The sequence below is a fragment of the Cyprinodon tularosa genome, unplaced genomic scaffold (genome assembly GCF_016077235.1).
Source record: "Cyprinodon tularosa strain WSP-4 unplaced genomic scaffold, ASM1607723v1 ctg2, whole genome shotgun sequence".
Classification (NCBI taxonomy): Eukaryota; Metazoa; Chordata; class Actinopteri; order Cyprinodontiformes; family Cyprinodontidae; genus Cyprinodon; species Cyprinodon tularosa.
In genome coordinates this window covers 3,060,701-3,082,304 of record NW_024038733.1, presented here as the reverse complement: position 1 = coordinate 3,082,304, position 21,604 = coordinate 3,060,701, and the positions used below count along the sequence as shown (strand labels likewise).

The 21,604-nt window shown below is 39.0% G+C and overlaps 1 protein-coding gene across 2 annotated transcripts in view; it reads left to right on the top strand.

Moving 5' to 3' along the window:
• Nucleotides 1-21,604, top strand: part of LOC119782955 (glutamate receptor ionotropic, NMDA 2D) — a 105,218-nt gene that overhangs the window by 30,191 nt on the left and 53,423 nt on the right. For both annotated transcript variants that reach the window (XM_038284168.1, XM_038284169.1), the window contains 3 exons: nt 9,976-10,315; nt 10,606-10,812; nt 14,113-14,379. In XM_038284168.1, the coding sequence (XP_038140096.1) occupies nt 10,028-10,315; nt 10,606-10,812; nt 14,113-14,379 (762 nt within the window). In that variant the 5' untranslated portion in view covers nt 9,976-10,027. The remainder of the gene's footprint in view (nt 1-9,975; nt 10,316-10,605; nt 10,813-14,112; nt 14,380-21,604) is intronic.

Here is a 21,604-nt window from a genome sequence, read left to right as displayed (position 1 = left end):
AATGCATACTCAGTTTTTTTCCCTTAACCTAGTTCAACAAATAATACACACAAGCATGCAGTTAACTAACCCCCATATTCTTTGCAATTACCCATAATTATACAAAAGATAATAGTGGAAAGCTGGCAGCATAACAAAAGAGAGCTTTTACCTGACAAGGCTTTTTTCTTTGCTTTGTATTTACAACAGCTGGTTCATCTTTGCTCCATCTGTGTTTAAATCAGTTGTTGAGTGGTGCTGGTGTGCTCCCAGTAAACATGCATGCACACAAAGATGGATCCGAAAATTTGATAAACTTGTCTTTGTTTTACGCAAAATAATTCTGCACACCCTCGATCCACTTCTATCAACACTGATTGCAGTGACTTCTGCCTGTTGTATTTTTTTTTTTTTGCATGGGTATTGAAAAGATAAAGACTAAGCTATAGTTCAAACAATTTTAGAAATATGCAAAATTATGCTTTTATTTGCATGTAATACCTTGTTCCATATTCTTATATGTTTCATTTCCAAATATCCATGGATAAGCATTCCTGGACAGCGATGGAATACCTTTAGCTGCATTGATTTAACTGATTCATTTGCATACAGAATACTGCCAAGCTGCAAGCTTGTTTTATTATTTCTCAGACCAGTAGCAGAGCTTTTGCATAAGTCACACAGTCTGATCATTACCTTCTATATGTAATCATTTGTAATCAAAGTGAGCACATTATGCAGAGTAAATTGGGGAGATGATAAGATGCATGATGATTGTCAAGTGGTGGCTGGCAGTTCTGTGATGGAAATAGGAGACTGACTTGCCCATGCGGCTCCTCTTGATCATTGATTAGTTCTCTCTCTCAGACTAAGAATATTCCAGCTCCCGAGTACTAAAGTCAACATTGCAGAAGACAAATTTAACTTAACTCTAAAAGCATGTGCTGTCTCTTAGAAAAAATGTCACAAATCATGACGTAAAACCATAATAAGATTACAACAATGTTTGTGTAATTTTAGAAGTCAATTCAATGACAGGATACAGTTCAAAGGGATATTTATGTATATCTATGTATACAGTAAGTCATAATTACAGCTACTTTACAGATTAAAAGATAAGTCAAAGGTCTGTTTTTTTCAAACAACATAAAATAAACCTGTTTGCAAATGATTTAAAGTAAAAAAAACAAGGCATATTTAAACTAGGGCGACAGTGGCGTTGGATGTAGGAGTTTGCCCTGAAATCGAAGGGTTGACGGTTCAAGCCCCGACTCCGACTTTCAGTGTCGTGTCCTTGGGCAAGACACTTCACCTGCCTTGTCTACTGATGGTGGTCAGAGGGCCCGGTGGCGCCAGTGTACGGCAGCCTCGCTTCTGTCAGTGAGCCCCAGGGCAGCTGTGGCTACAATGTAGCTTCCCACTATCAGTGTGTGTGAATGGGTGAATGAATGTAGTGTAAAGCGCCTTGGTCAAGTCTCCTAACTTGAATAAAGGCACTATATAAGTACATGCCATTTACCATTTACCATTTAAACTATCATCAAGCAATACAATTATTTGATATGACATACAGTATTCATACTCGGTATGTGATAAAGGAACAAATATGCCAAATAGTTAATTAGTAAATATTGTCCATCTGGACTCAATTTGTAGACCTCAGAGGTTTATCTCATCATCTTTCCACTGAATTTAACTAATTTTCCATTCATTTCTATGGCCTAATAGACCCTTGTCCTAACTTATTCCAACTTAGGAGCTTACCCAACAATAGAAGCCTTTGCTAAAACAGAACCTACATACCAACCACTTATCTATTGTACCTTAATATACCTTTCCAAATACCTTTTTTCATTTTAAATTAAAGATCTATTCAACTCTTCTTGATAAATAATACTCTTGGTTCAGCTATGGAAACTGGAGATTCCAATGAGTTTACGATGGCCAGTGTATTGCTCTTGGATCTCCGAGACTACCTTAGTCATTTGATAGGGTGGGGAGAATCATTCAGAGTGTTCTTCACCTAACCATTACCAACACATACCCAACTTCTAAACCTAACCTAAACTCAATCCACTCCTTAGTCCTAAACCTAAATCCCACCCCAAGAACAGACCTTCTCCTGATGGGAAAGGAAGCAGTGGTTGGTCCCCACATCTACTGTACCCACCTTTACCAAAAGAGGAGCATATTCCTGTTAAATCGTCCCCACAAGGTAATACAAACATGGCCATGCGCACACACACACTTGCACACACCTATACACACAACACCCCACACAACGTTTGTATATCTATCCATATAATGAATTTGTAATTAGTATTTTTAAGTGTAATGGAGCATAGATGGAAGTTTGCTTTCCTACATCCACCTGCAAACAATCCAATCAACTTTGAACCACACCTCCATGAAAGCCAATCTGCATCCAAAGTTCATCTTAAAAGGCCTCCGATACGCACCTGTCTGCGCCTGTGCGCAGGCAGCGGATGCGCTGTGACTTCATTCAGAAACAGGGAAACAGCCCTATTCTTTGCTCCTGTTCATGTATATCTATCAAAATTAAGCGCTGTGTTTCCTGCCGAGATCTGAGCACCAAAGACAAAGTAATTGTATCAATACATTTCTCCTAATTGTCTTTTTTCTTTGTGTGAGTTTTTCAGATTAAAATGAATGTTATACAAGTAATATTAATTTTTATAATCCTCATACTTTACAGTCAGCTTTTAATTATCTTCTAAACACAGTGGATGATAAACACTGTCAATGTCATGGCCAAAGACTCTGCAATATGCAGAATGAATCCTAGAATGGAAATAGGCACTTTGGTTTGACCAGATTCCCTTTTAGGAGGTGAAAAACTCATTAAGGAACAGTTGTGGCACATTTGGCAAATTGTGTCAAAATGACAGCTCCAAGTGTCATGGCGACACTCTTAAACCTTTGTGGATTAAATATGATCCAATGATTCAGTCCTAATTTTTTTTGTAGGTAAGGTAAAAATGAAGTTAAAGACCATGTAAAGGGATTTTCCATTTTCTTTTAAAGACATTGTAAATGTCATAAATGTATTGTTGTAAATGTGTTCTAAACATCTACTTGGGAAAGTTTACATGTGGGTGTGCTTGCAGTGCATTCCAGTGGATCCCGTTTAGCATATCAGGCCAGAGAAATCAGGTGTTTTTTCATTATTTTTGAGATCTAATATTGCGTGCTTAGCAGTTCTTTAATTGGTCAGCTTCTCCTAGGTTTTCAAAAGGAATTTTGTGGTGTTTTGCACTGCACATTTAAAAAACAAAGGCTTGGCTCAAAAAATGTTTTGTTTTTTCTGTGTCTAATCTGATATTAATAATAATGGCCTACTAACTGCTGTGATACTTGTTCCAATTAATTTTCTTTTTTAACTTATACCTTTAGACTGGTACTAAGAGGTTACATATAGATCTGATAACTAAACTTGATTTATTGCACTTGTGTATATTTAGGCAGAAATAGCTTCTGAAACCCTCTTGGCTTAACGTATGGCAACATTATGAATAATGAAAATAGGCAAACATAGTAGGATCCAAGTTATACAAAATACAGTTATAGCCAGTTCGGAACCATAAAAAGCTAGTTGCTTAGAGTTGCCAAAAATACCCTCTCACAAACCATTGTACCATTGCTTCGTGTTGGCATTTGTTTGATGTTGGAAGATTTTTTGATTGTGCACTTCCTAATACCTTCACTCCTTGGATAATCACTAGCTCTTCTGAACTAGCCTTTTGCTTCTGCATTTGTACCAGCTATCCTGGAATGATCCTATATATTCCTGGCAATTATGCTGTAGGATGAGTGCAGTTGCTCATTACAGTAAGCTAGGCAAGTAGCAGTATAGAGGTTTATTGTGATTTCTAATCATGTTTACTGTTTAAAGTTAAGCTCAAAGTGATCTTTATAAAACATTTCCAATAGCTCATCCTGCACAAAGACCTTTATAAGTTAAAATCAATTAAATTAAGCTAAATCATGATATTGGAGTGTTTAGATATAAAAAATTAAAATAAAACAAAAGGGCAATAAAACTGCTGTGAGAGATGATGAAAAACAATTTGTGTTACATATCCTAAAAGCCAAAAAAATGTTTGCAGTTGAGATATTTAGTGCATCAGTGTGTGTGCAGATCCAATATTTAGGTTAAAATTGGAGTTTAAATCTAATAAATATTCTAATAGGCTCTGGTACCAGGATCTTTAAGTTTGGACCTATGGATGACATGAGGTAGCACTAAGCCTCATGATTCTTTTTTGGAGACAGATAACACACATTACAGCCTTGACAGGAGTGGGTTTGATCATTTAGTGTTTTAAAAACAAATGTCAAATGGGGAGTGTTATGAGGAGTGTTGGCCTGGTGGATAGAGCAGGGTGCTTGTGCTCCAAGAAGGTTGCAAGTACCCGGTTTGATCCCCACAGGCTGCATTTTGGGTTCCTGAGCAAGACCCTTAATCCCACACTGCTCCCCCGGCGCCGCACAGTGGCAGCCCGCTGCTCCCCAAGGGGATGGGTTAAATGAAGAGGTAAATTTCTACAGTGTGTTAAAAAATTTTAACCTAACGTTGTGTTTCAGGTGTGACCTTCTCATAAGGACTGCTTGGAGCAGATCATGTTTAATTTTACATGACACCCCCACCTTTCTTGACTGCTTCTCAAAATACCACAGAGGAACATCATACGATTATTGTGTTCTCAGATTTAAAAAATGGTGACCATTTAGCAATGGAATTAAATTATTTCTGAAGCTTCATAGTGTGTTAGCTGTATGACTGCAAGATCAACAAGGTCCTTCAACACAGTAACAGCAGCTTTTATTTGTCCCGACAAAGACAACAGCCGATGTGTGACATTAAAGCTCAAAAGATTTTACAGTACATCTGGTTTAATGGGCACAACATTATGCTCAAACTGAATAGTGATTTTTCCACCTGTTTTTTATGAAAATACTAATGCAAAAGAACATTATCAAAAATATGAATATTTCTCGAGGAGTTTTGATTAGCTTGAGCAAACACATATGTGCAAAAGCGGAATTCTCATTACGCAAATGTTATAAATGTTAACCTATAAGCACAGGTCAGTGTGAGAAGGAGCTGATATTTGTTGTTTTATTACCAAAGCCATGTTGGTATTTTCTTGCTTGTTTTTATTTATCGTTTTAGGAGGGTAAAAAGTGCAGATGGGTTGTGTGGGAACTCTAAAGGATGTTAGAGTATACACAAACCAAACAGTATCTGTCACATCTCCTGCTGCCAAGCAGTAACCCTCTGCTTTCTGTGTCACTTCTAGTTTTGACACGGTGATGTGCCAAAAATCCATGTTACACAACTATGCACGCTGCCAGCATACCTGCAGGTGTAAACAATCCACCCTTTTATCTTCAGGGTGAACATTAAAGTACAGAAGAATAGGGGTGTGAAGTGACCCGATGCAACATTACCATAAAAAAAGCCCTCTTGGTTCTATGCTGAACCTCATGTTTTTTTTTTCTCACTTTGTTCAGCCTTGTTCATCAAACAATGGCCTACTAAGGGAAAAATAAATTTCAGCCCATTCTTTTTAGTTTTTATTGCACTGTTGCGATGGCCACATCCATCCCATGACATCATTTTCATAAAGTTACATTGATTCATTTGAATAATCAATTTAGAATAAAGTTCATTAATAACATATCCTACCTAGACAATACTTTCAACAATGACTACACCGTCTTTATAGCTCCTAGTTTGTTCTCATATAGATATTTAGGTATTCAGAATTACTGCTGGTGAAAACCCCTTCCTTGCTGTCTTGACCAACAGAAGCCATTATGTTACTGTTGCTGTATTAGATAGATAGATAGATAGATAGATAGATAGATAGATAGATAGATAGATAGATAGATAGATAGATAGATAGATAGATAGATAGATAGATAGATAGATAGATAGATAGATTTAAGCCAGTTTACTGACTGTTGACTGGAGGAAAAGTGGTATTTTTTAAAATCAAAAGTGGATGATAGGGAAATTTGCTCCTTACAGATCATGACTAACTATTACTGTGTAGGATAGGTATACATCAGAACTTTTTTGATTATCTTGCTTTCCTATAAGTTATAAAGTAGGACCAAGGAACCTGGTAAATGAGGATTCCAGGTGTTATCTAGTGCTACTGAGACATTAACTGTATGTAACCTTTCATCATAACCTCTCTTCAAAAATCCTGAAATACCCACATGAAGACACTGTGGATAATCAAAGAGATTCACAAGTCAGGTTCCGTGGCTACATGAAGTCTAGAAAGCAGTGGAACAAGAGAGAATTGTACAGGTTATGCTGTATGCACAAACAACCCCTAATGTCTTCACAGGGATAATGACTACCTGAGAGATGGCAAGGTTCATATGTGAGACACACATGCACGCAGACACAAAACATCATTTTCAATTTATTTTTTGTGCGAACAGGCCTCCCTCCCTTTTCCCATGTTTTCCTCACTTTCCTCCCTGCTCCCTCTGGCTCTCTATATCCCACATCTCTTCTCCCAATTTTCATGGCTTCAGGTACCAGATACAATTGTATTGATTAACAGATTCCCACTGATATAATGTTCCCTACAAAGTCAGTCTCTTGAATTTTGCCTATCCTTCCTCTTTTCTGTGTTTTACACTCTGTCTTCATCTGACTGTCTCTCACTGTTTCACAGTTAGCCGATTCTTTGACCCTGATCAGTCTTTTGGACAGAAAATAAGACAGAAAAAGGGGAAACAAAAGGGAAAGGGTGGTGACTGAAGCTAGACCGAAAACTGGCTGGAGGAATGAGTGATAGGGACAAGAAGAAATCGTGGAGTGAATACAAATGAAAAGTACTGTAAATAAAGACTGTGAGTTTAGATGGACTGAATGAGCAGAGGGAAAGGAAGTGGGGAAAGGGAGCGGTAGGTAGTGTAAAATATTGTTGAGGAGCAGAAGGAGAGAAAATATTGATTAGTGGGATGTGTATACGTGTTTGGCCTAAACAAATACAGTATCTAATCGACCGCTTTGAGTGACAGGTCCAAGGGGAATTTTGTGCATACCTTTTTGTGTGTCTGTGATAAAAGGCAAAAGTGACAAACAAGGATGATTAACACAAGAATGAAAAACACATGGGGACATAGACAGAGATAAAGAATTGTAACTAATAAATAAGGAAAAGGGATACAATTATAAAAAATTAAGCAGTCTGGCCAGGAAAGAGTTGACTGATGACTGATTGATTATGCTAACTTGAGAAGTGAAAGGGAGGTTGCTTGGATCTGTAAGTATTTGATTCAGCGGGCTTTGCAGACTGTACCGTAGAGGTCCAGGAGAATGTGAGTGAGATCCGATAGCGTTCGTACTTTCAAGAGATGCTCTGTAGAGCGGGTAGGCTTTCCAGCAAAGACTGAGAACCTCTTCACTTAGGTGAGACCTTTTCCATGAAGATTGGGGACAAACTGAGGTTCACTTGTAGTCTGGAACAATAATAGAGTCCAAGTTGAAGAGGACACAAGAGGACAAATTCAAGAAGAAAGATATTTCTGGTGGCTGGAAAACCATCAGGGGTAAACATCCGGCAAAGAGCGATGATCAGTCGCCATCTTATACCCATGCTAGTTATATTGATTGGGAAAATGTTCTCAGGTTTTCTGCAACACAGGGTTCGGCCCAGTCACCAGTAAAGATCTTCTCTGCAACAGAAAGCTCACTCTCACCAGAAAAAACAGCAAGAACCCAGAGATCCTGACAGAAAGATGTCACATCAATGAATAAGACAATTACAAAAATAAATAAGGTAGCCAGAGATTATGCTACAGAAATGTGTCTGGATTCGTGAAGATATTTCTCGCTGAAACAAGCTCTGAGCCATTACCTGTTAGGCTTGTCAGTGTCTCTCTCATGTGGCGTTTCTTTTTCCCTCGCTCATCTAGTGGGAGCTATACCATAAAAGTTAGTCATTTTAGAAATGTCAGCAGTATACAGTATACTTCTTTCTCCTGTATTGTGCCCCATACCTTTTATCAGAAGGATTCAATTGAGGGACAACTAAAGGAAAACTATATTATGATTAAATAGTCTTTAAAAAAAATATTACTGTGATGTTTGCTGTGTGTTCCAGAGTGGGAAACTTCTGCTAAGTAAATAATGAGAGCATGTAGATTGAGATCTTAGACAATGTGAAAAGCAAAGAGTGGGAGTAAGAGATTAATGTTTTATTTGAGTTATAATCATAAATGAATAATTTTCTTAAAATGCAAATGTGCAGATTTCGCTGATTTCTCTCACTCTGAAAATGTTTCTCTCCAGTGCAAAAAAGCTCTTCTGGGTTTTAGAATGCATTGTCAGAAATGTAGTTTTGTAAAAAACAAAATGGCATGGATTTCCCTGCTAGAGTTTTGGAGATAAACACTTATTTATATAGAAGAGAAGGTATAGAACAGGCCATGCTTAATAAGGATTTGTGATGGGCAAAATTATTTATACCTCTTAAACATTTTCCCATTTTTTCATTTAAAGTCACAAATTTCACTGTCTTTTTTTAGATTGTATGTGATAGAACTTAAAAAAAAAAAAGTTAAATTTCAAGGGGAAGGAAAATAATGTGTTATCAAATTTTTCTGTAAAAATCTTTGCCGGCTTAAACTATAATATCCTGAAACCGTTTTTTTTTTCCACCTTAACCTGTTTCTTCTTATGGGTCTCTTTTCTCTTTTTTGTTCTCACACTTTAAATCTGACCGCCCCCTCTATCTTTATTCAGAAATTGAAGCACTTAAGTATAATGTTGTCATTACATCCATTACAATGGGGTACGTTAGACTGACTCAAGAAACATTCAGAATCAAATATCTTTATTGTAATTTTAAAATCACAATAAAACCTCAGCAGTGTGCACGGTAGTATGTGAAGCTAGTGCCTATCCAGTCCAAAATGAGCAGATGATCTGTTTGACTATCAACAAGTGTTTTTATGTGATACTGTGTGTGCATGTGTGTTTTGTGGACTTGTTTTTGTTTCCTTGTGGGGACAGTGTAAGGCCAATTATTTGTTAAATATGCTACAGTGTGGGGATTTAGAGGTACTTGTGAGGACCACTCAATTTTTCCCCATGAGAAAACATTCTCTCTTTGGTTTGAGTTAGGTTTACATCTAAGGTGTGAATTCAGTTTTAGCCAGGGTTGAGTAAGTATATGTTGATAATGGTTAGGGTTTGGGTTAGGTCTGGATTAGGCCATACGAATGAATGGATGATAATAAAGATTAATCATAAAATATGGAAACACAACTGTGTGCGTGCTTCTGTCTGGGCGTCAGAGTGAGGACCATCTTTCCGATTTCACCATCAAATTGAGGACCAGTTGTTGCAAAGTGAGGACATTTTCTCTGGTGTTTGTATATATATGGGTGTATTTATGTTCACATTTGTGTCTTGATGCATCAGTTTGAGAATTATGGTGTCCTTAACGATCTTAATTGTTCATGTTTATGCAGAACAATAACTACTTGTGCCCCATCTTTGTCTACTGGTAAATTCCTCTCCCTCCTTTACTCTATCAGTCTTTTTCTATATTTCCTTATCTTGTTGCGTCTCACCCTGCAGCCTAAATAGCAACAATTTCATCCTCTCCCTGACTTGCCTTCTTTCAGTCCCCCAATTATTTGTTCCCCTCTGCTTCCATTATTCCTTATCAGTTTTTTTCTCCCTAGCCAATGTTTATAATATTTTTTTTTTCATGATTACATTAAGAGTTTGGTCAGGATGCAACCTCTCATCAGTTTTTTTTCCTCTTAAAGATATCTTTGTTACTGTATCTTTCTGCTTCCTTTTTTGGACATCTGTTTTCTCTGATATGAGGTCCGTTGTAAAGCCAGTGATGGAGAAAAAAAAGGACATTAAAATTTTCTTCTTTTGAATTTTCCCCTGTTTATCACATTCCTCTCTTTTCTTTCCTCTGTTTTCAGGCACCCTCCCTAAGTGCATTACATATCCGCCTCCCCCCCTCGGCAGGTTGCCATGGTCGCCATACCTACTCTCTCTCTCCTATTGGTCCTGGCAGAGTGGGCAGGTCTGGTGGACGCATCCCCCCACCTCCTGCTCCGGCCAAGCCCACGGGAACGTGATGCAGGGGCCATGATGAACTTCAACATTGCCGTGATCCACGCCGGTGCCACAGTGCAGGCGGAAGCGGCGGTTGCAGGGCCTGGGGGAAGGGTGCTCTACCCTGGCTTCGGACGGGTCTACGGCTCCCTCGGGGAGAGCGTGGTCACCCAGTGGGGCTCTGCCAACGTCATCTGGCTTCAGGTTAGACACTGTGTCCTCTGCTCACTCAGCCTAACTTGAAGGTGGAGAATAACAATCCATTATTCATACTTATTGAGCTGAATGAGCAGCACATTGCTGTTGTATAAGCCTCGCTGAATAAGCAGGTGTCAGCCTTTATCCTGACTGTATCTTGTATTGTAAATGAAGTATGTCATACATACTACAGATACCTTCAACATAAATGGCACACTGTCAACACTCCCTGTGCTAGATGGCCAACACTATATGTTTCCTCTTTACTGTTCTTTATCCATCCCTTCATTTTTCAGGTGAATGACAGCAGCCCTAAAACGGTGCTGTCCCAGCTGTGTGATCTGTTAGCGGCGAGGCCCCTGCAGGGTCTGGTCTATGAAGAGGAGAGGCCCCCTCCTACAGCTTGGGGTCCCTTGGCCCCTATGCTGGAGTTTGTGTCTGCACAAACAGGACTGCCTATAGTGGCTGTAGGCGGGGGAGCAGGACTGGGGAGGATGCCACAGGTAGGAGGAGGGTGGTTGGTAATGAGTTGGCGAAGTTCCAAGGAAAAAATGTTTTTGTCAGTCTGGAATAAAACAGACACACATTTTTCAACTGTAGTATTTGCATTTAAATCTTCCAGCTAGCAAATTTAGGTGTAAAAAGTGCTCTGATCCTAGTTGTTGTAGCAGGGTGAGTTTGAATCTTTTTTTAGTGTTTTGTCCCCAATTCCTCAAGTTTAAATGTAATTATAGAGGTGTAACTCAGGGGAGCTCCAGTTTTATAAAGGCAGATTTATAGTATGAGTTTATTTTAAATTCTTTAATAGCTTCCGGGCAACAAATTTGTGTTTTTTTTTTTGTTTGTTTTTTTTTTAAAAAGACAAAAATAAAAAATACTTTTTATTTCATAATTAATTATTGTACATTCCACTTTGGGCAGTCATCAATACTTTTGACTGAGGGGGTACTCATGGTAAGACAAAAAGTCCCATAGGGGTACATAAGTAAAAAAGTGTTGGGAACCACTGTTTTAAAAAGATGACTGAATCTAAGTTCAAAATCCTGGTTGCACCGGGGAAAGCCTTCTGTGTAAAAACTCTGCCAGGTCTGTGCATAGTTTGTAATGCTGTGGTTTGGCGATCCACGAAGTATGAGATCCACTAATTGGTCTCCCACAGTCTGACTTCTTGAAACACTGGGTCTGATCCACAAAATTTGTGTTGCATCTGGTATTGCAATATATTCTAAAAGTAAAAGTTTACTTTATACTTCTACTTTTCTCAGTCCAGGACTCTCATTACTAAGACATACCAGCAAACAATTTACACCTATTTGTTGTTTTTTTTTAGATGAATTAATACAAAATAAGGCATATTAGTTGTTAGTTTTTTTTTCCTAAAAAGTAAAACATCTGTCAAAGGTTTGTATTGAAGCACTTTTTGCTCTGATACACTAAACAGAATGTTAATTCAGAGGTAATTAATCAATCTCTTTTCAAATTAGGATTATCCTTATATTAGGCTATACTGAGAAAGTACCTTATTAGAGAACTTTGGGAAAATACACTGCTCAAAACATTAAGGGAAGTTGTAAACAACGCAATATAACTTCTAACAAATCAAACTTCTGTGAAATCAAACTGTCCACTAAGGACGCAACACCAATTAACAATCAATTCTAGCTGTAGCAAGAAAGTTTGCTGTGTCGTTGCCAGTACACCAGGAGACGTAGAGCAGGCAGTAGGAGGGAAACAAAACAGTAGCAGGACCACTACCTCTGCCTTTGTGCAAGGAGGACCAGGAGGAGCTCTTCCAGAGCCCTGCAAAACAACCTCCAGGAGGCTACAAATGTGGGATTGGCAAATTTGCCACTGGCACCCTGTGTTCATCACAGATGAAAGCAGGTTGACACTGAGCACATGTGACAGACAGAACAGAGTCTGGAGACACCGTGGAGAGCAATCTGCTACCTGCAACATCCTTCAGCATGAACGGCTTGGCAGTGGGTCAGTAATGGTGTTTGGTGGCATTTCTTTGTAGTGCCACAAAGCCCCCCATGTTCTTGCAAGAGGTAGCATGACTGCCATTAGGTACTGAGATGAGTTCCTTAGACCCCCTCTTAGTCCATATACTGGTACTGTTGACCCTCGGTTCCTCCTAACGCAGGACAATGCTATACTTCATGTGTCCGGAGTGTGTCAGCAGTTACTGCAAGACGACAGCATTGATTTTATGGACTGGCCCAACATCCACCAATGCCAAGTTGCACCACAGACTGTCCAGGAGTTGGTGGATGCTTTAGTCCAGCTTTGGGAGGAGATCCACAATCCACCACCTTGTTAGGATCATGCCCAGGCATTGTAGCGAGGTCATGTAGGCATCTGGAAGCCAAAAACAATATATAGCCTCACCTTGACATGTTTTAGGGACATTAGATCAAAATTGGATCCGCTTGTAGTATGCTTTCCACTTAAATTTTGTGTGTGACATTGGTTGTTGCATTTGATTTCCGTTTTTGATTTTTGTGTGATTTTGTTTTCAGCACATTCAATTTTGTACAAAACAAAGTAATCACCAAGAATATTTCATTCATTCACATCTGTAACGTTTTATTTGAGTGTTTCCTTTATTTTTTGAGCAGAAAATAAAGGAACACAAAGGTAGGTCATAGAGAAAGCCATAGACTCAAAGTTATGGTTAGGGTAAAAATAATATTTCAAACTTTAAACATACAACAAATCGTTAATTTCACTTTGGGATTAATAAAGTGTCTTTTAATTAAAAAGCAAAGAAAAAAAAACAAAACAAACAAACAAAAAAAAGACTAGGAATGTTGACATTTATAAGGCTAGGAAGATTTTCCAATCCTCTTCTGCTTTTTCAATATCTGTTTAATCAAATAAATAACACACATTATATAATGTTGCTTAAATGTGGGAGCATATTTTATATGAGGTTAATTTTAAATATGGACAAACAACGCAAGCACAGGTGGCTCCAATTAACTTTACAATAAAGTTTGGATTTTAAGGATAAACTAACTGGTTAGTGTCTACTTTGCAAACACAAACAGCCGAATGAAAGAAGCATAAGAAAAGAACAGCTTATGTTGCTACAACAGTTAGCAAAGTAATCATATTTTGTACACCATATGTGAAGAATGACTTCCAATAGGACAGAGGGGGATGCTGTAGGTCACTGCCAACCACTGATCTGCAGAAACGCTCCTGTGTTTGATCTTTAAATGGTACCAAATGGGGCTGTCACACTTCCTCTGATGTTCCAGGTTGGGAGGCAATGAGCAGATATGAAGGTGTATATGAATGGACAAGGATGCTGTGTATACTTGTACATGTTCGGGGATGTATTTATATGTATACCAGAGAAAATGCATACTTTATTGCATTACCAAACGCGAGAGAAGAGGAAACAAAAAGCTTCCTATTCGTACTTTTAGAATAACCATTTACTCTTGAGGAATTAAGTTGTAGCACTTTCATAAACTTCCTTTGAAGTTATACTCCAGCATCTCTCTCATCCCCTCCCACCCTGAGCAGACTTTAGAAACACTCCCTTCTGAACGTCAGAAGAAATTTAACTCAACGGGCTGGGCTTTTTTAGCCCCACGGCTGCACAAGTGTTGCTGCTGCATTAAAACTTTAAGCCTCATGATGCCTGTGATTAATTGTGCAAAAAGACAGAGCAGCTCAGAGCATTGTATTTCCTTGTAGTTAACATGTTTTTAATTTCTCAGCTCTGACACAGAGAATACATTTTGCATTGACATATTTAACCACATATGCTGCTCTCCTCCCAAAATCAGGAATCAGGTTCCATCTTTCTCCAGTTCAGTTCCTCCACTGCGCTACAGTTAGAGGTCATCTTCGAGGTACTGGAGGAGTACGACTGGACCGCCTTTTCTGTGGTGTCCACTCGCCACCATGGTTACCAGGACTTCTTGTCCGTGGTGGAGGGCCTTACGGATGGCTCGTTCATCGGCTGGGAGAAGAAGAGTGTTGTGATCCTGAACGTGACCGATGACCCAGGGGGGGCACGCACTCGCAGGCTGCTGAAGGAGAACGAGGCGCAGGTGAGACAGGGGGGAGGGAGGAGAAATAGAGGGAGGAAAGGGGAGGAAGTGCTGCCACAATCATTGGGGCCCCCTTTCGGACAGGTGGCTTTCCAGCTTTTTCCTTCCTTCTTCGTCTCTCCCTCTGCCTCTCCATCTCTCTCTCTCCCCTCTCTCCTCTATCCCTCTGTTCTTCTATATCCATCCCCCATGACACTAAGGATTCAACAGAACAATCAAACCATGAGTCACTCGCACATCCCCAGGTTCCCCTTGTTTGCTATCAAGTTAGTTTTAGAGATAATGAAAAAATATATCCTTAGTCGTATATCATTATCTTGCAAACTGGTCACTTTTCATTTCCTGAAGATACAGATAAAGAAAGATGAATGAAAGTAATATAGGATACTCTCTCTAATGTTAACAAAGCTCATACATTCTGAGGTATTTTTTTTCAATGCTTTTTTTGTAGGAGACCTAATGCTCCATAGGGACATGGATAAAATGTTTTATTCTAACATCTGACCTGATATGATGTGACTCACTTACTGTTTCAGGTTTGAAGAGACACTAACATGTTTCCCAGATATGATTTGGTCTTCCAGATATCTCCAAAGATAACAAAAAAACAACAAAAAAGCAAACAAACACCAAAAAAGTTCCTCTAGAACAGTTGATTATTATTTATTTCATGGTCATCCTTGTGTTCTTCCACTGTATCTAGGATTAGGTTGAGGGTACGGCAGTCTTACCAGAGACTCTTAGAATTCCTTCTCCCTGCACACCTCCTGCTAGCGGGTTGAGGTGTGACGCAACGAGAAGCGCGACAGTTCAGTCTAAAGAACATGCCGGCTTCAGCCGATGAAACTAGTGTTAGCGTGGCTATCGAGCAAGTTTTATCGGAATTACAGAGTATTTCTTCACTGAAAGAAGAGCAAAACACTGCTCTGGAGGCTTTTCTCAGAGGAAAAGATGTTTTTACTCTTCTCCCGACTGGCTTCGGCAAAAGTAGCCTGGCTGTTAGTACGTCATATGCTTCGTTGATCTGATTTATTTGGCCCATCAATCACCAACATAGGCCAATCAGCAAACCAGTATTTTCGCCCCTTCCCAAAATTACTTCAACGGAAGCTTTCCAGATGGATATGCGGAGCAAATCCATCTGGCGGAGTCAGGTTAACCTCCTGCAGCTCTGCTGGGGGAAAGCCTGAGACATTCATATAAAAAGTCCCTCCAGCGTGTTCTGGTGGTCCCCTTGGCCCCTCCTGGTGGGATATGCCTGGAAACACTACCAATGGAGGCATAAGAGGGCTCCCGAAAAAGATGTCCAAGCCTCTGCAGACCTTTTGATGTGAAGGGGAAGCGGCTCTACTCTGAGCCTCTCCTGAGTTCCTCCTCCTATCTCAGGAGTAACCAGGCACCCTGCGGAAATAGCTTGTTTTAGCCACTTGTATCCACGGTCTTGTTCTTTCAGCTACAATGGAGATTTCATGACCATAGATCAGGTTAGAAACGTAGAACAACTGATACAACAAGAGCTTTGCTTTTTCGCTCAACTCTCTCTTCACCACAACAGACCGGTGCCGAGTCCACCTCATAGCAGCAGCAGCACTGATCCGCATATCAATCTTCTACTCCATTCTCCTTCCTTTTTGATTTTTCACTTTTTAATGTTAACAGCGGCTGTAAAGAGATTCCCTGCACACATTCCAGTATACTGAAACAATTATTTATTTATGTTTTGGACATTTATTTGAAGGAACAGATGTACCTATCATTGCTTTGCAGTCCATTCCTTATCTCAGAATCTTTCATACAATTGGCCATCTGATTCCAAGTTTTTCTTCAAGAATAAGAAATTCATTGTTATAGTGAACCAAATGAACATTCTGAACTGAATTTACTGTCTAATGTAAAAAAAAAAAACAAGGTCTAGACATTATTCATACCCGTCGGTTTTTATGCAGTCTGAAACCATGGATTTGCCAGATTATATTTGTCTTTATATTTTGTATTTCCTGGTCTCTTCCCAAACAGAACTGTAATCTAATTGGTCCTACTTCCCAAAAAAGTTGCTCTCATATATAAATAAAGTGCAAATAAGCCTTTATATGTACATTTAAGTGCAATTGAGGTCAAGGGAGGAGGTTTAGGCAATATAATGGGTTTCGGATTTGATGAACATCATGATTGTGTTCAAACACTTTAGCTGTCAAAATAGTTATTAAGGTAAATTAAAGATGGCAGCACATTTTCTCAGCTATACTTCCCTGTATGATGGAGAACAATTTTAGAAATAATAGTCTCCGTTAGACGACAGGTGTATTCTTCTGCTCCTCCCTGCTGTACCAACAAACCCACAGCTGCACTTCTTCCCTTCCAGCAGCAGGATGACTTTGATTATTATTAATAAAGCATTATTTGTCGGTAGGTGCTTCAAACAGAGGCAAATACATTATACATACATAAAGAAGAACCTGATCCATACTTTAACATACAGTAGCAGCCATTCAAAAGTAACCTGACTCCGCCAGATGGATTTGCTGGATTTGCTCCGCATATCCATCTGGAAACCATCCGTTGAAGTAATTTGGGGAAGTGGCGAAAATACTGGTTAGCTGATTGGCCTATGTTGGTGATAGACGGGCCAAATAAACCAATCAGATCAACGAAGCATATAACGTACTAACAGAGCAACGATGAAAACACAACCACAAGCCAGTCAGCAGAAGAGCAAAAACATCTTTTCCTCTGAGAAAAGCCTCCAGAGCAGTGTTTTGCTCTTCTTTCAGTGAAGAAATACTCTGTAATTCCGATAAAACTTGCTCGATAGCCACACTAACGCTAGTTTCATCGGCTGAAGCCGCCATGTTCTTTAGACTGAACTGTCGCGCTTCTCGTTGCGTCACACCTCAACCCTCCTCAAAGCCATAGGTGATTGGACGTTCGTTTGGTGAACGGCTCCAAATTTTCTTCAACGGGGTGTAGCCAGACTGTTCTGCGAGTGAAACCTTGAAAGCTCGCGAGATCAGGATGGTCTCACGAGGCTAATTCAAAAGGGCCCTTCCCAGTCAAAAGCCAGCTAAATGGCAGCCCACCTCCCTCCAAATTCAGTCCCTTCCAGCTTCCAGCCACTGGAGTGACCCCACCCCCCGCGCGATCTTAATGTCCACAAATCAAGACAGAAAGAAATCATGACAGTAGAATGGCTACTACTGTACAGCAATCATCAAATTAACCTCTGAGGCAAAGTAGAATGTTCTCGCCTCAAATTATCTTAAAATTTACTTTTATTGAGCAACAGCAACATAAAAGAATACTTTAACTTAATACTCTGAGCTCTGTGAGCGTTGAATTGAAAGCTGCTGCTTCCGCAGTGCATGCTGGGACAGCTGTGAATCTGAAAAATGGACAAGTCTGCTCTGATGCATACTCAATAAGTAGGGAGGGGCGAGAACAGCATCCGGGGACTTTGTCCATTCTCGGTCTGCTGTTCTTGTGAATTGGAACATTATTAGGGCTGAGGCTGATGACGTTTCATGAGTACACAAGCACATAAGAACACACAAGTACTAGGGCTGAACAATTAATCGCATTTTCAATATAATCGCGATTGAAAAAAATGCAACTTCCAAATCGCGGATGTCTGCAATTTTTGGCTATGTAACAATTAGTGAATCAGACGCGTTCTTTAGGTGTCAGTAAAATGTTTAAAGTGGATTTGCCTCCACATGGAAGGGAAGACAGTTGCAGCAGTGAGGTAATCTAATTTTATTACTTGTTTTAGAGTTTATATATTCATACATAGCACTAAGTACCAGTTAATCAGTTTAATACATAGACTGGTTTGTTGGTTGCACTTTGGACTTCATGTTCAACAAGGACTGATGTCCAAATCAGTTAAAAGCTGTTCTCTTGAATAATATTCTCACTGCAAAAACAATCCAGAAATAAGTAAAAAATGGCTTAAATTAAGTATATTTAGCCTTAATTTGAGTAGATAAATAAGATGATTTGCCAATGGAATGAGTATTTTTACTCTTAAAATAAGATAGTTAGATAATATTTACTTGAAATAAGAGGATAAAATAGTTTTTTCTTATTTTAAAAGGAAATTGTCTTGTTCCATTGGCAAAGTGTCTTACTTACCTCCTCAAATCAAGGAAAAACACACTTATTTTAAGAAAAAATAACTTATTGAGATTTCTATTTTTTGCAGTGTAATAAAAACATTAAAAGTTCTTGATTTAAATAGTCCTTGTTTACAATTGTCTTTATTTAGAGGCTATTTTTGTTGCTTGTGGTTATGTAGAGAAAAGTCAAAATTAAATTGCAATTTTGGTTGAAATATATCGTAGGCAGAACGCGATCATTAATTAGGACACAGCGTGTCTTTTAGCACCTAATCTGCACAGCGATGAAACAGATTGATTTGTTGTTTGTATATGTTTAAAAAAAGACATGACCAATTAAACTGGGGAAAAATGCATTAAATCGCAAAATAAAGAAAAAAAATTGCAATTACATTATTTTCCAAAATCGTTCAGCCCTAACAAGTACACATATTGAGAAATGGCCATGGCTTGAGAGAGAGCTCAAGCTAACATATCTCAACAGAGGATGTGGTCTTAGACACAACCTATCACCTGCTTAAAGAGCACTTTTAGGAACAACACCCAGAAGATTCACCTCTCACCTGCCCTTATCTGATTCCCACTGCAAAGAAGCATGTGTTCAAAATCACGACCAACCAGAACTCCCTAATGACCCCATGTGACCTCTTTGGCCAATCCAGTAATGAACCAAGTGGGAAAAAAATACCTCAGTTTGTTTGCAGTTACTTAGTTGATTTAGCTTCCAAATTTAATATAGCTTTTTTTAATCAACGTTCATACAATTATGGTAGATTTGAGCCCAAACGATCCATATAGGTTAATGATTGATAAAATTTGGTTAGAATTAAATGAGGGGCTTTGGTTTTTACTTAAAATTCTCAAACTCCTTTCAGCTATGTCCTTGCATGTTTACCTCTTCCTTACTTCTTACCAATTTTTAAGGTACAGTTTTGCAATTTCCTTTCAAAATGTTTATGGTGTTCAGAATTTCAGTTACATTGTCTGTTTCGGTGTCTTTCTTCCTGGAGACTCCAACCCTTCCACCTTACCATGTCTCAACTGCTCCCCTTCCTGCATTTCTCTGCCTAGAGACAAGCCTCAGGAACCTCAGCTGCTTTGCTTTACACCTTTATCGCAGCATGGCCATCTTTCATTCTTCCAGTCCACTCATTCACTGCACACACTCCGCATGTCTTCCCTGCGACAGGCTCTGCTCTCTGTTTGCCTGCTTTAGTCTGGGTCTCAATGTCAACGCTAATGTCCCAGCATGACTACCGCAGCGCTGCTTGTCATTGTGTTTGTGTGTGCACGTGTATTGGATTTTGAAGCCTCCACTGTGGCAGATCGTTGTTTAAATGACATAAAGCCTGCAGTGATTTGACCATACAAAGATCTAATTATGAAACTTACTTGCTTTTGAAGCCGCCCTCCTCCCACAGGGCATACAAATACTTGTGATACAGTAGTGATGCTGCATATTTGATTATCTCATACTAAAGCTTTCTGGGCTGCATTTTCTAGATTGTAGATGACCTGATGCAGGTCTTTTTGTACTCAACTCCTTCACTCTCTGTGTTCCATTTCTTTTCCAGTGTCTGCTTGTTTGTATTTCTTCTGTTTTTCTCTCTGTCTCTTTTTCCATTTCCCATCTTTCAGTAGTGCGTGTGTCTGTTTATAAGTCTGATTCCCTCTTACATTCCTCCCTCCAGTCTCTTCTCTCTTCTGGTCTCTCCCCATCTTTCTTCCTCCTCCCTCCTCCCACTCTGTCACTCTCGGTCCATGCCTAATTCACTGGAGGTTTATTGGCACACAGGCTGAATTGTTTTGCCAAGGCATTATAGTTCAAAATTCATTGAAGGTACAATTCTCAGAAATTGCTTTCCATCTTTATCCTTTCTTTCCAGTGCTTAAAATAGTTGTCTTTCTCTTTTTGTCCTTCCATCCTCCTTTGTACTTTTCTATCACTCCTTATTTTTGTTAAGTTCCTCCCTTTGTCCTTTTGTGTATTCCATGGCATAATGCAGAGATTATGACTCAAGCCTCAGCTTAAAGGGAATGTACATGAGGAGGAAACAGATATCCCTATCTTATATGAAAAAAAATATATAAGAACAAAAAAAAAACCCCAGTGGTGTTGCTGTAACAAGCAAGGAACCATATATTTCCTTGTCAAACATGCTTTTTCACCAAAGTTAATGTTTTTGAATCCACAAATGTGGTTTGTTCCTGCACATTTCATCAAGCTGCTTCCAAATGTTTAAAATGCCTCAACTGTTAAATATGAACTGGCAGTTCTGTGCATTACTCCTTTTATTTAATCCCACCTAAATGGGAAAAAAACAAAGACTTGAAATGTGACTTGACTAGAACTTGAAGGAGTTGGTAATCGGTATGGTCTAGAACTCGAATCTCATGATAAGTCAGACTGCAGGTTTTGCAGGTGCTACGCATATTTTTCCTGTATAAATTTTTTTGCAATGGGCTGTTATTTGCTTTTAATAATGTTCTGCTCTTAACTGTAGCTCCTTTATAACGAAAACAGAGATAACTCTCATAATTAACAAAAATAATGATAGAATAAACTGTGACATATAAGAACAAACTTACAAATAAGCTGAATTTCTTACCTATTCTGTCATTTTTAGACACATTTGATTACAAAAAATGTTCTTTACAGTAAAAGCATATCATGCTAATCATTCAGAAATACTGTATATGTTTACTGTTTAGTTTTTATACACATAAATTAAATTGCATATTCATATCAGAAAAATACTCAGACTTGGAATGAAAAGGAAAACTTATAGATCCTGTCTTTTGCACTGCATAAATAAAGGAGTGAACAACAAAACAGAAGGATACACAGCTGTTGACTCTGACAGCACAGAAACTAAATACTTCCTAAAGTCAGTCAGAGTTTCAGAGTAGCACAGAGGCACACAACCACTAACCGAGCATTCATGTCTGTGTCATATATGTTTGGTTATCTAACAACAACTTTTTAGCTGTCTTTGCTTAAGGGGAGCTCATACTGTCTTAAAGCGGTGCTCTAGGTCACATAAACCATTCAATGATGGATCCGACCCTCTGAAGTTACAAGGGTGAGTTTTTGAGAAGGGAAGCCTGCATAG